Here is a 15,861-nt window from a genome sequence, read left to right as displayed (position 1 = left end):
CTTGAGTACGCTGCATTGTTTCACATAGATTTCAAATCCCAACTTCACATCACTGTTACTCTTGCCCTGTATATTAAAATGCACTGATGCTGATAAATTATTAGCTACAAAAAAATATTACTTTGAGTACAACTAATAACATAGTAAACAAATGCTTTCTCAGATTTCTCTGAAATACTCCAAGCTTCTCTCCTTTTAATCATTTGTTGGCACGGATGTTTATTGCACAGTCTGGCATTCCAGGCACAAAACTCCCATGCTTACCTACAGCCGATATGTGTGCACAAGAGCCAGTGTCTGAACTTTAGCAATAGTCACCACTAAAAAAGCTCAGGGCTATGTTAGTGGAATTTTTAATTTCCCTTCTTAGGAAAAAAATAATTTTTGAAGTCCAAATAAATCAAACGGTCATTGGATGTGAATGTCTGGGATTAGCATTCTCATTCCTTCTTTGTGTCTATGAGTGATTACACCCATATTTCAGATCTATCTGTTTATCTGATGGATTTCTCAGGAGAATTTTCACAGTTAGTGTGCAGGATATAACAGGATTGATGGGTACACTTTTTTGCCTTGATATTTTCATGTAGGGCCTCTATGCTGCAATTTAACTGAGAACTTCCATGAGTTCTGAGCACATGAGATGCTGTACAAATGCAGAGTAACAGACAAACCCTGTCTCAAGACCTCATAAATTGAACAGACAAGAGAGAAGTGGAAGAAAAAATGTGCTTCCTTGTCTTGTACTGTTGGGAAATGAGGCAAAGAGATGTAGATTCTAATAAACTCACATAAACTCACTCTCCCTGGGTACTATTTAATGCATGGGACTACACTGGTCAGCACTAGATAAGGTGGAATGATTTAGAGATCGGCACATTTGTGGTAGAACTAGACTGAGCTCTATCCTATTAATTAGCCCTCTCTGTTGTTTTGTGTTTTTGTGGGTTTTTTTGTTGTTTTGTTTTTTTTTTAATGACTTCTCTGGTGCTGTGTTTCAAAGTATTCAACAAACTATTATAACAGTCAAGGTTGATGCAGAAGTAATTTACCTGTTCAAGATTATTCCAGTTAATTATTTCATGGCACCAACACTCAGAAGAGATGTTGCCCAGGTAACAGAATAATCCTTTCTTCTTTTTACAAAAGCTTTAAATCTTTTATGTTTCATTTCATCCCTCATTCAGAGGATTAAGCCACCCCAATATTTTGGTATAGCATCATTACACTGTTATGTTTCCAGCTCCAAAATAGTTTTTTAGTTTCCCTTCATAAAAGTCTACCAAAGCCAGACAAAAGAGGAAAATACACATATCCACATTTAAAAGAGAGAGCGGACACAAGCTGTTGCTTTTACACGTAGGATCTTCATCAACCACAGGCAGCATGGGTCACATAGAACCACTAGCAGTAGGAAGCTCATCCTGGCCTTTGCTCAACATGCTCTTCCCATGTTGACCAGATGCTCACTCTCGTTCCAGATCTCCTCAGACACATCCTGAGCTGCACACTAAGAACAGACACCCATGGGGTGAGATTTCTGCCCCCAAAACAGCTAAAAGAAGCCTTGACAGAGGCTGCCAGCATCACCTTTACCAGACGCAAGAGGAGCATCATGGGTCAGAGGACTGTTCTCTTAACAGCTGTCCCTAAGATTTCCTGAAATCACACCTAAACCCCAAACAGTTAAAATTTAGTGAAAATTCTCTTTAACGATGGCAGAGTGCAAATCTACCCCAGCTGTGACCTCAGTTATAGCAATATGTTTCAGGGAGGTGGGTGAATGTTCATCAGTAGCAGTTTGCAAAGGAAGGACACAAAAGGAAACACAGAGGCCAGAGCCCCTCTGTGATGGTGTTAGAGCAGTCACAGATACTCGAAGCTAGGATGAAATCAGAAAGAAATGGAATGAAACTGGCTCTCTTCATAGTTTGCTCCACTGCCCTTGAAAGTTTACATTTACAGGTCCAACAGTTTCAGTGGAACTGGATTGGACCACAGGTGCTCACTTGGAGGACAGTTTCTGGTTAATTTTTGATCTTTTAAGCTGAAAGCATTAGGGAAGGGAGACAAGTATTTGAGCTTTTGTTCAAAAACATCTGGTCTTGCATAAAGCTGATAGGGTTCTAGGTACCAAATATTTCACACTCTGAAATCCATATAGTGACTTATTTTTATGTTAATTTTAGCAGAACTCTGAAGTCCCAGAAATAGAATCTTTTTCATCAATACCTTTTATTTAATCTTTTTCTGAAAATACATGAAATACAAAGATTCCAATTAGGATTACAAAATTAAGCTGTGATTAAATGAGTCTTGACTTCAGACACATTCCCTTTGCAAAAAAAAAAAAAAACCCACCAAAAAAACCCCCAACCAAACAAAACCAAACCCTCCACTTGCTTGATACTAAATAACAAAGTTGTTTACACTAACACTCAAAACAAGGGAGGGCACATTGAATCCCACCTGCGTTCCGGGGTGCCTTGAGATGCTTCCATCCCCTTTCTTTAGTGCAGCTTTAGAAATACCTGAGGTGTTTTGCTGCACAGCATGGTTTGCTGAATAAGGATGTGATTGCTCATGCTTTTTTGTTGGAGTGTTTCACTGAAAGAGGACCTAATCCTTTGCTGATTCTAAATGTAGACCTCTCGGTTATCTTCTTGAGAAAACACAGTGTCAGGACAGGTAAAGTGATGGGGAACATGTCTTCTCAAGGGAACTACCTTCCTGAACACAGAGTCTGTGACGTGACACGGCTGTACCATATCTGCCTTTACACTTGGTGATCTCAAGCTGCAGGTGCAGAAGGGCAGCTTGTTTCAGATGAGCTATCTGCCATTTGAGAAGGTTCCAGTTGTGGGGGTAGAGGACATGGCCTGGAGCTGGGGGTGTGTAAGGTATACTACACACAGCTGTGAGGCTGTACAAGGCAAAGGACAACTGCACAAGTCTCATGTTCTGTGCTTGAGTCCTGGTAAGAGAGAAAGGCACCAGTTCTGTGCATAGCTTTCATCGTCAGACCCCATTGAACAAGGGACACTTAACTAGGAGAGAACTTAAGAAGCCTTAAATGCATAGAGTAGAAATGATAACACTAAGGCAATAGCAACATAGCTTGCAAGGCAAATATAACCCTGTCCCATAGAATATATAGGTTGGTGACATATCCCGATTTCAAACTTGGTTTTGTATAATGGAATGCAACAGTACAGAGTCTCAGACCATTGTGGTTCAGTGGTGGATCCCAGAGCTTCTGGAGCAATAATGTAAGACCCTGGTAATTAAAAGAAGTCTCAGAAGCTTTCACAGGATTATTCCTGCGGTAATTATTATATAAAAGAGAAACCTTAAAGAGGGAGACTGCACTCTACCTTGGTCTCACTTTTTTTTGTTCAAACTCACAGAACAATTATTTAGAATCATGATCCAAAAGCTATGTAAAATCATAATTATCACTGTTTATTTAATCATTAATTTATTCAAATGTTTTTTATCATCACCCACAACTTTATCCTCCATATGTACTTTCAGAGGACAACTGGAGCTCAAGCTGTCTGGAATTAAGTCTCTCCCACTGGGTATCATACCTTGGACATTTGCTAGTTCCAGAGATTTTTGTGGATTTAATAGTACTACTGAATATGCAGTTAAACAGCTTTAAGTTTGGTATTTATTATATGTATAGCAGGGAAAAGTGTATTGCTGCATTTACAGACGAATGAGAGGACTAAGTGCCTTGATGTATTTTGCATTCTTGTGTGGCAACGATTTAAATTAACAATAGGATGTAAAAGAGGGCACGCTGTTAAGGACCACTTAGCATCTCTGGTTTTAGTTCACATCCATTTACTGTGCATCAGTCTCTGTGTTGGTGAGTAGCTATGGATGGACCCCAGGAATCACGTGTAGTTCAGCCAGCACACCCCCTTCTTTCTCTTTGACATCTCACAACATTCCTGTTCCTTTCAGCTCTTCCAATGATCCTTATCATTGTTCACAAACCTCTTCCTCATCTCCTCTCTATCCCCCTGACGAATCTTCAGCATGTATTGGTGGCATGCACCCTGACTTTCATCCCACTATCTGACCCTGAAAAACACTTAGATTCTTAATTTTTCATCCACTTTGGTGACACAGCCCCCATTTCTTCTTTTGTGTCCCTTTTTCTGGTACCTTTGTCCTTATCTTCAACTACCTTAAAGTACCTATTTTCTTTAAGCATTTCATTTATCCCTTTTCTCATGTCAAGAAAATGGACCGAAAGCTGTCAAGAAGAGGCTCTGTTGTGCAAAAAAAAGAAGTTCCAAAGCACCCTTCTCAGAAAATCCCAATCCAGCAAAGCAAGCAGAGAACCAAACCCATCCAAAAACATGAGCAGCAGCAGGTTGTCCAAGGACAGAGTAAAAACACAGAATTAGCAAAAAATAATTAAAAGTCATGATGCTGGTGGCTGCTTAGGCTCCCACAGAACTGATATCTGGAGGTGTAGATCATGTCCTCAAATCAATGTTCTCAAAAGAAAAAGGAACAATAAAGCCCTTTACTTCTCCAGTGATTTTTAAGCTTTAAGAGTAAAGAGAGATAATTTGGGAGGAGAAGGTTTTGAGAAATAACTTCCAATATTAAAGTGACCTTAAAGCGGTATTGGGCAATGTACTGTTTCAAAAGCAGATTTCTTTAGAAGGGATTTTTGCATATCAGCTGCAAGTTGTTTCTTTCATTCACACTTGCACAAATTAACTTGTGATTAGAAAGAAAAGAAAGGGGGGGGGGAGTGAAATAGCATTATTGCCTCTTCTGTGACAAAGTGACACTGCGGCATCGCAAAAACGTGTAGCTGGTGTTACAATCTTGCCGACCTTGGCCATCTAGTGGCATCTTTTTCACTACGAAAAATAAGAAATAAACAATTACTAGCCATCTCTATCTTGAAGAGAAAGAAATGCCCAAACAGTGCATGTTATGTCAAGTAACGTGCCCAGAGCTACCTGAGTCTGGCCACCTTAATGCTGTGGCACAGGAAAAGGTTCTGGATGTTTCAGCGCTTTGCAGCCTGGTGTGTGCCCGTGCAAATGCGGTGTTCTCGCACACGGGTGTGTCAGGCTGGGATGACTACCAAGTGTGAGCCGCAGCTGAGGAGCAGGTTGGAGGAGGAGTTGCTTTAGGTAGGACCTGGTGCCTTATCATGCAAGGCAAGCGCTTTATGCTGCCATTGAGGGATGCTGCAGCAACACAGTGAATACCGTTGAGGCCTATTGCTGTTGAGTTCTGGCGTTTATGAGGTAACTTTGGACCAGAAATTACTATGGTGAATTAAATTCTCTGGTTCTAGTACAGGCTCCTGCGGCACCCATGCACCTGGAGATGGCTGGGGAGCCCTTCACACGGCAAGGTGTTACGGGTGCCGCGTCCCAGGCCGACATCAAGCACGAGTTTCCCTGGAGCTGTTCAGCCAAGGCAGACGGGGCCTCCCGCAGCCCCACGGCGTGTTTTCCCTCCCGACTGCTGATTTAAAGCGAGCGAGGCAAAGCCCGTGTCCCCTGGCCCCGGTGGCTGTCCTGGCGCTGCCCGCAGGCACCGTGGGGCGGGCTGGAAGCCAGACACGGCGGGCCGGTGGCCCAGACGACGGGCCGCCGCCGTGCGGGGGCCGCCGCGGCCTAGCGCAGGCCCAGCGAGCAGCTGCGGGCGTGGCCGCCGCCGGAACTGCCGTTCCCGAGCCACGGGGCCCCGGCGGACCACGGCGGGCCGGACCGGCGGCACCGCTGAGGCGGCGCTTCCTACGCGCCGGCGCTCGGCAGGGCCGCGGTGCTGCTCGGCCACCGACCGCCCGGGCTTGGGCTGCCCCGGCGGGCCCGGCGCTCCCCGGCCTCGCTATGCAGCGCTTCACGGTGAACATCAAGCTGCCGGCGCGGACCCTGACGGGCGCCCTCAGCGCGCCGAACAGGGGCGCGGCGGACTGGTGAGGGGCCGGGCCGCGGCGGGGGCGGTCTGCCGGGCTCGGGGAGGGGAGGGGGGCGGCTGCGGGGTCCCGGCCTCTCCCCGCGGCGTCTCCCGGGGCCGCCCCGCGGCTCCTCCGCCTCAGCCGCGGGCTGGGTTTCGCTCTCGGCTGCCTGCCCCGGTTCTGCCTCCCGCCGCCGCCCGCCAGCCCGCGCTGGTAGCCGGGCCCTTCGCGCAGCCCCACGCCCCGGTGCCGAGGCTCCAGCGGCGCCCGGAGCTGCCGGGCGAGCAGGGCGGCGGGGGGCAGCGGTGGCCAGCGCAGGCACTTGGGTCTTGTTTTGTGCTGCTGTGGCCGAGGCGAGCCCCGTCCCACTAGCCACGGTGCGAGCTGCTGCGTGCCCGGCCTCGCCGCGGGGCCGGGCGGGGTTGCTGCTGCCTGGCTCGGGCATGAGCGAAACCGCGGCCCTAGGGGAGAACGTTCCCTCCTGGCGATGGCATCTGCCTCACCGGGCAGAGGTCTCGTTGGTGCAGCGAACTGTACAGATCAGAGCAGCTTCTGGTTTGCCTTTCTGTTGTTTTTGAGGCTTGATGTGCAAAGCCAGTACATACCTCGGGGTTTGTGTTCCTTGCTCTGAACAATGAGCTCACCCAGTTGTGCTGTAAAGCATTACCCTAACGCTGCTGAATCTTAGGGCGAGAAATTGAGAGCTGGACCAAGTCATTTTTTTGAAATTTTTAGGTTTGTCAGCTTGCAAAGCAGTGAACGCTGAAGTACTCTGAAGTTCTTACTTTAAAACTTTGGTTTTCTCCTTTGTTGCCATTGCTTGAACTCCACCATCATTTTATAATTGTCATCTCTGGCCGCAGTAACCTCTCCTGAAGTCAGGCCTAAGCAGATTTTGTAATTACTGTATCATTGTTCACATGCTCCTTTTTGTCTCAATAAAATAAAAAAAAGAGAGATGCAATTAATCATACGATTTCAAATATATAGCTTACCTGCGTGCTTATATATAAAATTTGGGAATGCTTTTCCTGAACTCCAATATGAAGTCCTAAATCTACAGAAGATGATTTTATAGATGGACACAAAGAGATGCTTTGCGGTGGCATAGGTTTCCATCAGCAAATGTTTCAACAGATAGTGCAGCAATGGCATTTTATAATACTTTTGAGTTTTATGTTATTAAATAATTTTCACTGTTTGATGTTTGTGTCTAGTAGCACGCAACCAACTTATAAAAAAAAGCCTCGTTCTTGATGTGAAGTGCTTTTTGTTCTTTGATGATGATCATGCTTTCCTAGGGGCTGGCAAGGTTTGATTGCATATGGATGTCATTCTCTGGTGCTGGTAGTTGATGCCAATACTGCTCAGACTTTACAGGTCTTGGAAAGACACAAAGCTAGCGTTGTCAAGGTGAGATGTACGTGTTTTAAGGTATATTACTTGATTCTGGTGTGTGTATTATTTTTCTAGATCACTGTAAATACTTGACATTATATTGCCCTTGATTTTCACATAAAATCTGTTGTAACATGTCTGTATTTTACATGATCTCTTTTACAGCTAAATCAAACCTTACATGCTGAAATTCGAGCTGAGGTTGGTTGTATACCTTCATAGAAGGTACAGAATATACAGAAACATTTGGTAGCATTATAGAACACAGACAGAAATGTTTCCAAGAAAGCTCTTCATGTGACAGAATTTCAAGTGAACATCACAAAATATCAAATGAATGTCTTCGTTGATATCCTGGCTGATCGTTCCTGTTGTGTGGGTAACCAGTGCACCATTCAACTAGAAAGTTACTTTGAAGTTTTTACTTCTCTTCTTACCTATAGGAAAGAAACAATAGCAGACTAAACTGAACATGTATTTAGCAATAAAAAATGTTTAAAATTTAAGCTTAAGGAATTTTATTTGATTAGAGAGAATTTTTAAACTGACTGGCAAAAAAGGAAGGTAGAAGGGTTAGGTTTCAAATTAGATATATTTATGTTGTTTTTTGAGTCTTGTGTACTGTGACATGTTTAAAAATAATGCTGAAACATCACAAAGGACTGAAAACTGATTTTTTCCAGCATGTTTGTGTAGGTACCCTAATCTTTCTGTGAAGTTTGGGGGTTCTCAGGGTTGCCCAAACATTGCTTTCAACTTACAGCTTTTGTCACTGTTATGAATTCGTTGGTGGTAAATGTTAGGCAACTTCTTTGACTCGGTAAGGAGAGATTATTTCTCAGTTATCTCAGAGCAAAGGTGTGTTCATGACAGCAACCACAGAGAATGAGCAGCACTGTGAATCAATACTTTTGCTTGCCTTCTGGCAACTTAACTTCTTTGGGTAAACATGCCTGTAGCCTCAGTTGTCTTCAAGCTGCCCTTTAAGGTGAACATATCCATTCCAATGTCTGTAATTGTGTAAAAAACAGAAAATGTAAGTGGTACAGAGGTAGCAGCTGTAGTGGTGACTGTGTTTTAAAGTTTTCACTTAGCTTGGATAATAAGTTGTCGCAAAATCCGTTTTTGGTCCATGTAGCGATAATATTTTAATGTGCTTCAGCTACATTCACTGGCTTTGAGAAGCAGCGTTATTTCGATGGGAAGCCAAATGCTGGAGTCCAGATAGTTTTTATATAATTTATAAGATAATTTTTCAAAACCACTATGTGATACTTTATTGATAGAAATAGACTGGAAGAAAGAGAGTAATTTGTAAGGAGGAAGAATGAAGTGAAATTCTGTTTTACTTTAAGAAATAGGCATTATATGAAGAAGTTATTATAAGGCCATGAACACTGCAGATACCTTTACATTTCTGAGAAATTTTGTACAATTCCTAACTTTTTTTTAAGCGTTTGTAAGTGCTAACAGCATAAATAAATTGGAGGGGATCTGTAAGAAGTCTGCTGTGTATGTCTGACTTAAACTCTTGGTAGCAGAGGTTCACGCCAGCAGGCTCAGTCTGCTGGTGGTCTTCTCCCCAAAACCCCACTTTCCAGTTCTGAAGAATTTCAACACACGTGAATCTGTAATAAAAACCCAATTGTTCCATAATTCTTCTGCAGTCCATTTAACTATTTTTCTAGAAGTACTTCCTGGCCTTTGGCTGTCATAACTGTGCATGGAATAGGTCGTGGTTTCACTGAAAATTGATCCATCTTTAGTTGTCCATCTGTCCACAGGGTGTTTGTGGGAGACTGATAAGTTTGTACGGAGTGGATTATGTCTGATTTTTTTGAATCTTAACAAAGAGTACTTGAAAGAGTGCTTTTACAAAAGAAAATCTAGTTACAGGAGGAATTTTTTGATCTATCACAAAAATGAGAAGATTGAAATTGTATTTGTGTCTGTTTCAGTGTATTAATAAACAGATAATAAGGCATTATAAATTAGGTGAGATAGATTGTAAAAAAATACAGTTACTAAAAACCTCGCCTCTGGTTCCTGTTTCTGACAAATGCTGCTGTATTTTGAAGTCAGGGTAGAGAGTAGACTCGCAGTGACCAATACAGTCAGAAAATAATTTCTTGTAGCAGAGGTTCAAGTTGTGTGTGGGGACACTGTTGGAGCAGTGCGACTGCAGTAAGGAAAGGGGGCTTAAGATATCTCCACCTGAGCTGTGGTTAAGACTGATAGTGTAAAGATCTCCTTTTTGTTTTTCATAATTTGGTGACAACTCCTGCCTTGGGAAATAATGTTTTCCAGACTTGGAATTTGCTTCAAAGTAATATATGTTTAACTGAGGAATAAATAGCTTTGTAGGTATCTACAATTACCTTTTTTTAATAGCTACGTATAGGTATCCTTATGGGTAATTTTTTTTGAACAGCAGGGAAGCAGGAACTGCAAAACTGAAATTTGCAGGTTGAGGAGAGTTTCCCAATAATTCTTTGTTATTCTGGTAGAAACATGGTTTGGGTTTACAGCTAAAGCTCTATGAAGATTGCTTGTCGTGCATGTGTTGTGTTTAATTTATTCTGCTAGGCTTTTGAGATGCGTATCTTGGAGGTGTGACTAGGATGTAGCACAAAGGTGGCTACAGTGCTCTGAATGTCGTTATAAATCTTAATTTATGTTGCAAAGTTAGTGATGCCTAATGAGAACTCTATTTGTATTTTTTTAATGTCATGCTTTCAATATCTGCAAAAAGTCTTGTGTTTGGCCTCACTGTTTCTCTGGTCTGGTACTGTGACAGCACATAGCGATCTACAGCATCATTTTTGTAATAGGTAAATTCCCATTAGCTTAGCATTAAGGCTTCTTTATTCTGTTACTGTCTTCAGTCTCTCTTAGGGGCAGAAGTTCTCCTTTAAAGCAGAAAGCAAAACAAGTCTGTATTGAATAGATCAGGAAGAGGTCAGTGTTATCTCCTTATAATCTCATTAATTATAATGTCCTTATAATGTAGACAATGTTTCAAATTTTAAGACACAGTTTTCGTAAGTATTTCCAACTTGCAAGCCTGTGCAGCATGAAATCCCAAACCAGAAAGTTGGTATGTAGAAAAATCAGTGGGGGCAACAGGCTGAGGACAAAAAAGATAGTAGATGTCAGCAATAGCGTGGCATGAGATAACACATAGATTAAAGACTAACCTTCCTTCCCAATACTGTAATACATTTATATTTGATGGATTAGGAAAACAACATGGTTTAGGAGGTATATGAAAGTTAGGTGGCAAATTTTTACCTTGCATTTGTTTGGAAATCGTTGGGTATAGGTTTGTGGATGCCCACAGAGCCTTAAACATTGCCATTTAGTTTCCTCTATAAACATTTGTGTAAACTTTTTATAAATATAGCATATATTTACGGATTGATTTAGTTACCATCAGGAACAAGGGTTGTTGATTTATGTAATTTGAAAATACCAACCATCAGCCACGCAGCACAGTTACAACATAACTTAAATTTGCACAACTCATGATCGCTTAAAGGTATGCTCACAGAGATGCTATTAATATTAACTATTACTGCGCTTTTTTGTTAAGTTAATTGTTATTTGTGTATCCATCTGAAAAACGTGAAGTTTGGTATCTTTGTTAGATACGTTTGCCACCTTTGACCAATTTTCATCTGTATCTTCAGGTTAAATGGGCTAAAGAAAATTACCATCACAATATTGGCTCTCCATATTCTTTACGTTTAGCTTCTGCTGATGTTAGTGGAAAAATAATTGTGTGGGATGTGGCAACAGGAACAGCTCGTTGTGAAATACAAGAACACGCGAAACCAATTCAAGGTAATGATAGTGCGTGTTGTTTGTATGGAAGTTACTTTATGGTGCATTGTGTACAAATCCATCACCTAGATTTTGTAGATTGTGCTCAGTTCTGCCATTAAATTTTACTGGTGGGATACTAGCTGCCTGTATGTTTGTTTACTCATTTTATGTGTAAATGTAAGATTTACTGTTTCCCAGATGGATGCTGTGAGATTTAATTCATTATGGTAATACCTTCCAAGATTGGCAAAAAGTGGCAAAAAATGTGGCAAAAAAAGTATCTATTTTTATTAATGTTGTTGATTGAAATAGGAATATTTAGTGTCAGGCACCTCAACCTGCTTTTGAATTGGCGATGTAGTGCAGTTTGCACCTGAACGTTAATGCCTTCTGTAGTGGTGTAGTACTTTCTTAACTTACAGCAATGTAATACTGATAGTTTTGATTATGCACGTATACTTTGACAATTGTTTAGATCGTTCATTATGTAGCTACTTCTGATCAAATATATTATCATGCTAACATACCTTTGCAATGTAACTAGAGAGAGACAGGGATTTTGGGCATCTGTGCAGTTGTCAAATTTACAACAGCAGGGAGGCTTTTCTGTGCATAGTAATATTACGATGTGAAAAGTGAAATGGAGAAAGAATGAGATACTGTGTAAATTCTTGCATAGGGGACAGTTGTAAATCAGGTAGGTTTCACATTGGAGTTGGTCTTATGAAGTCTTGAAACTGAGTATGACATGTTTGAGTAGGTTCAGTGTAATTAAGTAGATGTAAATGGTGAGGACATAAACAGTCCAGAGAAAAAAAGAAATTTAGAGATGGTATAAATAACTGAGTTTGGCTTTCATTTGAAAAAATCTAGTGGTAGTGTTCTCGTCCTTTGATTCTGTTCTGTGGGTGGTAGCCCAGTGCAGCTGGGAAGGTCTGAAAAATATCCAATAAACTCTATGCGAGCAGTTCTGGACAGGTGGATGTTTGGAGATTCTTTATCCCATTACCAGAGAAGAAATTGTGATCTCATTCAGGAATTTCACAAGTCTCTGAGGGAAGTAAAACAACCCCAAACAACAAAACCAAAACCCACAAACAAAATCCTACAAAAAAAACCAAAACAAACAAACAAGCGTGGAGAAAGGAGCTATGCATTTATGATGTAAGCTATAGAAGATTTATGTTTGCTTGTGCTAGAGGCAGAAATCTCTAGAAGCTAGAAGCCTGCCACAGAAGTCAGTACTATCTTAGTTGGTCTGATGAAGGAGAGAGAATGGAAAATGTAGCCACTGACCACGTGTAACACAATTAAGAGAATGTATTGGAGAGGAATAATGAGTGTCTTTTTGCTTGCTTTTTTTTGTGCTCGTCTATTAGCAAGGTGTTGTCCATCGGATGCTCCTTTTCATTCGTTAGCATCTTTTACTTCATCAGTGAAAAAGATAAGGTAGTCGTTAGAACAGGGAATCAAAAGATCTAGACTTCATTCCTTGCTGCATCACGCACTCAATACCATTTTTAGTGTTGCTTTAACAGGTGCAGTTTGTAGTTGGTACTAAGTACTCTACTACTGTTGTAACACTTGGTTTTTTTGGTTCTACCTACTTGTGGTAGGCACTTTTCTGTCTGTTGGAACCAGTTCTAACAGAGTGGACCAGGAGCTGGCTGGGGCACTGGCATCTGGTTAGCTTTGTGGCTGTGCTATTGTGGCTGTCGCATTTCCAGAACCTGCGGATGCAGCGAGTGGACTGTTGCCAGCATCAGAGTGGCTCTTTCAGAATTAGCTGGGAGGAATAACTCTGCAAGTACAGCAGCATCTACACGCTCTGCTGCATATTCCAGATTTCTGTTTATTACTACTGCTGTCTATGCTAGCAGTATGTCTGCAGATTATTTCTGAAGTAAAATTCAGAACACTTTTTTTTTTTTTTTTTCCCCCTTCCCTCTGGGAAACTACCATAATGAGTTTCTAAGAATAATTTATAGTTTATTTGGACTATTCTAAAAATTTGTGATGATGATTGTGTTATACCTGATTTTTATTTTTGATTTCTATATGAAAGTCCACTTATGAGATTAAGTGGGTTTAATTTTATTCTATTTTTATAAATCTTGTGAAAGTAGATGCAATATTGTAAGTCTGATAGTGGGACACTGAAAATTTATTCTGTTGACTGCAGTTGATTTTATTAATTATTTTATTTCTCTGTGTGTGTGTGTTTATAAGTTGCATTTTATTTACTCCTGACACCAGTTCACTGAATGTTTGGTGGAGTTTTGACCATGCCATTTGAAGATTTCTCTAGGTTTTCAGACCCAATGAAGAATTTCCAGTCTGCTGGGTGAGAAAAAAAGTTAGTAAGCAACGGAATTAAAATTCTGTTCTGTCCTCAGTCCCTGATTTGATTCAACAATAACCTCTAACAAAAGCAGATTCTTTTCCTTTCCATTTCTGAGGCCTCTGGCTTTTTACAAGCCTGTAGAAAATGGTGCAAATACAGAGATCGAGCACCAGAGTCACCTGCTGGTTCTCTGTGTGGTACCTGTAAGAGCTTTGTAGGATAACGGGTGGAGCCTCACTGTTTCAGTGAGGATAAAAGCAGTGCGTCGGTGTAAGGCACTCTTTATTTGATCCAAACTCAGCATTCAGCTGAGGAGGAGTTAACCTTTTGTTAACTTACGGTGTAGCTGATTAGCACACACATGGCTGATTTATTTATTTATTTTCTATGAAATCCAGTGAAGAGCACTTCCCAGCTCTGAAAAAGCTGAATTGATAGTACAGAGGAACAGCTCAGGAAGTAAGTTTTTTTGGTATCTAAATACATACGAATATGCTGTAGAGAAGGTGTGGCTTGGTGGGATCAGGCAGTGAGTGTAGGAGCTGGACTGGGAGGACTTCATCCACTGCCTGGGTGACCCATTCTGTTGTCTAAAGTACTGCCCCATGGAGCATGCAGGTAGCTTTAAGACAGCTCTTTTCAAGTCACTGAGGCATCTCTGACTGTTCTTACTGACAGAAAACTTAGTATTTCATGTCCATTTATCTGGAATGTTTAAATGATGCCCAGCCATGATAACTGGTGACCAGACCTCTTCAGGCTGACCCTAGCATTTAATCACTGTACTTGTATGCTTGATGATGCTTTACAGTCCGTTTCGTTTTACTCTTGAACTTAAGACTCTGTTTAAAAGTATTTGAAGTGGAGAAGACATTTGTTTCCAGGTCCAATACTGATACCATCTCAAATATTAACTTCGGATGGCGTTATGGTTCGTTTGTGGTGTCATCCCAGATATTACCTGGGATGGTGCATGGTTCTTTTGTTTCTACTCTACAGTGGTTCTGTGCAGTGCGGTATGTTGTTTCAGGTAGGAATTCACTGTCTGAAAAGATCTGACTTCCTCAGATAGAGGGTGTGGGTTGTGTGCATGTGGGTAGATGTGTGTAACCCAGTTTATTGCTGCTTGGTAAAAACAGAAATTCAGGCCGTAAAAAAAATTTATTTTTTTAGAATTGTGAAATAGAGGTATCTTGTTACTAGCAAGTCACTGTTCATTTCATTAAAGGTGGGGTATTACAGAAGAAGAATAGTTTTAAAATAGAACAGGCTTTTTTTGAGAATTAATTTCACTGTTGTTCCTTCTTTCTTTTGACAGACATGCAGTGGTTGTGGAATCAAGATGCTTCTAGAGATTTACTGCTTGCAGTTCACCCGCCTAACTATATTGTACTGTGGAATGCAGACACAGGCACCAAACTTTGGAAGAAAAGTTATGCTGAAAATATCCTGTCTTTTTCATTTGACCCCTTTGATCCATCACACTTAGCTTGTAAGTTTATATGTATAAAATAATGTGACCAGGAAAAATGTTGAACTAAAATGTTAATATTGAGATGAAAAGTAATGGACTGGAGAGAATAATGTCATCAATGCCAAGAAGAAGTTTCAGAACAAAGACGGGAGTCTTTGGCTAGTGTAGAATCTTCTAAAATAAGATGCCATTGTGTAAAGGGGAGATGAAAAGTAGGCATGAGTAGAGAGGTTAGAATTCTGAAAAGAAATGTTTGAGACTTTACAAAAGAAGGTGTAAAGTATGTAGGTAGGGAGCTGGAGGAAGCCAAGTACAGAGAGGCTTGTTAAACTGACATAAAAAGCTAGAAAAGAATGGATGCTGGGGGAATATAGAGTGAGATGAGTAGACAAAAAATAAATACTTTTTTCAACAAAAAGGATTTCTTTTTAAAGGAATACAATGTGAGCATCGATTTCAGAAGCAATTCAGACATCAAAGGGGGATGTAGTGCAGATTTATTCACATTTTAGCAGAAAAAAAACCCCAAGAGAAGTAAGAGTCACTGTTTTATTCTTTAATTAATCTTCATCAGTCCTGATCTGTAATGAGACAGTGCAGTTCTGAGGCTTTGTAGTTGTATTTTTCAAAAATCTGTCATATCGTTCAACCTTCTATAAACGTGTAGTAAAATCTTAGCTCCGTCTTTACAGCTTAGCTGAATCTTTATGCTGCAACATAAACAATGTAAGTTAATGATTCTTTAAGCTATGTTCTGCATGAGAACGAAACTGGTGATGTAGCTGATACGGGCAACCCTGCCTTCTATTTGCATTGTGAAGCTTAAAGAAAAAAAAGTTGATGAGAGAGAATAACTGTTCTGAGCAACCAAGAGGT

The 15,861-nt window shown here is 41.0% G+C and overlaps 1 protein-coding gene across 4 annotated transcripts in view; it reads left to right on the top strand.

Annotated features, from left to right (window-relative positions):
• The first annotated feature begins 5,728 nt into the window (after positions 1-5,728).
• The window catches only part of WDR11 (WD repeat domain 11), a 46,259-nt gene continuing 36,126 nt past the window's right edge, over positions 5,729-15,861 (top strand). For 2 of the 4 annotated variants that reach the window (XM_055811962.1, XM_055811957.1), the window contains exons 1-4: positions 5,732-5,962; positions 7,246-7,357; positions 11,032-11,185; positions 14,830-15,003. In XM_055811962.1, the coding sequence (XP_055667937.1) occupies positions 5,877-5,962; positions 7,246-7,357; positions 11,032-11,185; positions 14,830-15,003 (526 nt within the window). In that variant the 5' untranslated portion in view covers positions 5,732-5,876. Of the gene's footprint in view, positions 5,963-7,245; positions 7,358-11,031; positions 11,186-14,829; positions 15,004-15,861 lie in introns of all 4 variants that reach the window. The other 2 variants (XM_055811978.1, XM_055811970.1) reach the window with 2 other exon arrangements.

The sequence above is a fragment of the Falco peregrinus genome, chromosome 1 (genome assembly GCF_023634155.1).
Source record: "Falco peregrinus isolate bFalPer1 chromosome 1, bFalPer1.pri, whole genome shotgun sequence".
NCBI classification, from domain to species: domain Eukaryota; kingdom Metazoa; phylum Chordata; class Aves; order Falconiformes; family Falconidae; genus Falco; species Falco peregrinus.
The sequence above is the reverse complement of the archived record's forward strand: the minus strand, read 5'-3'. Positions and strand labels throughout refer to the sequence as shown.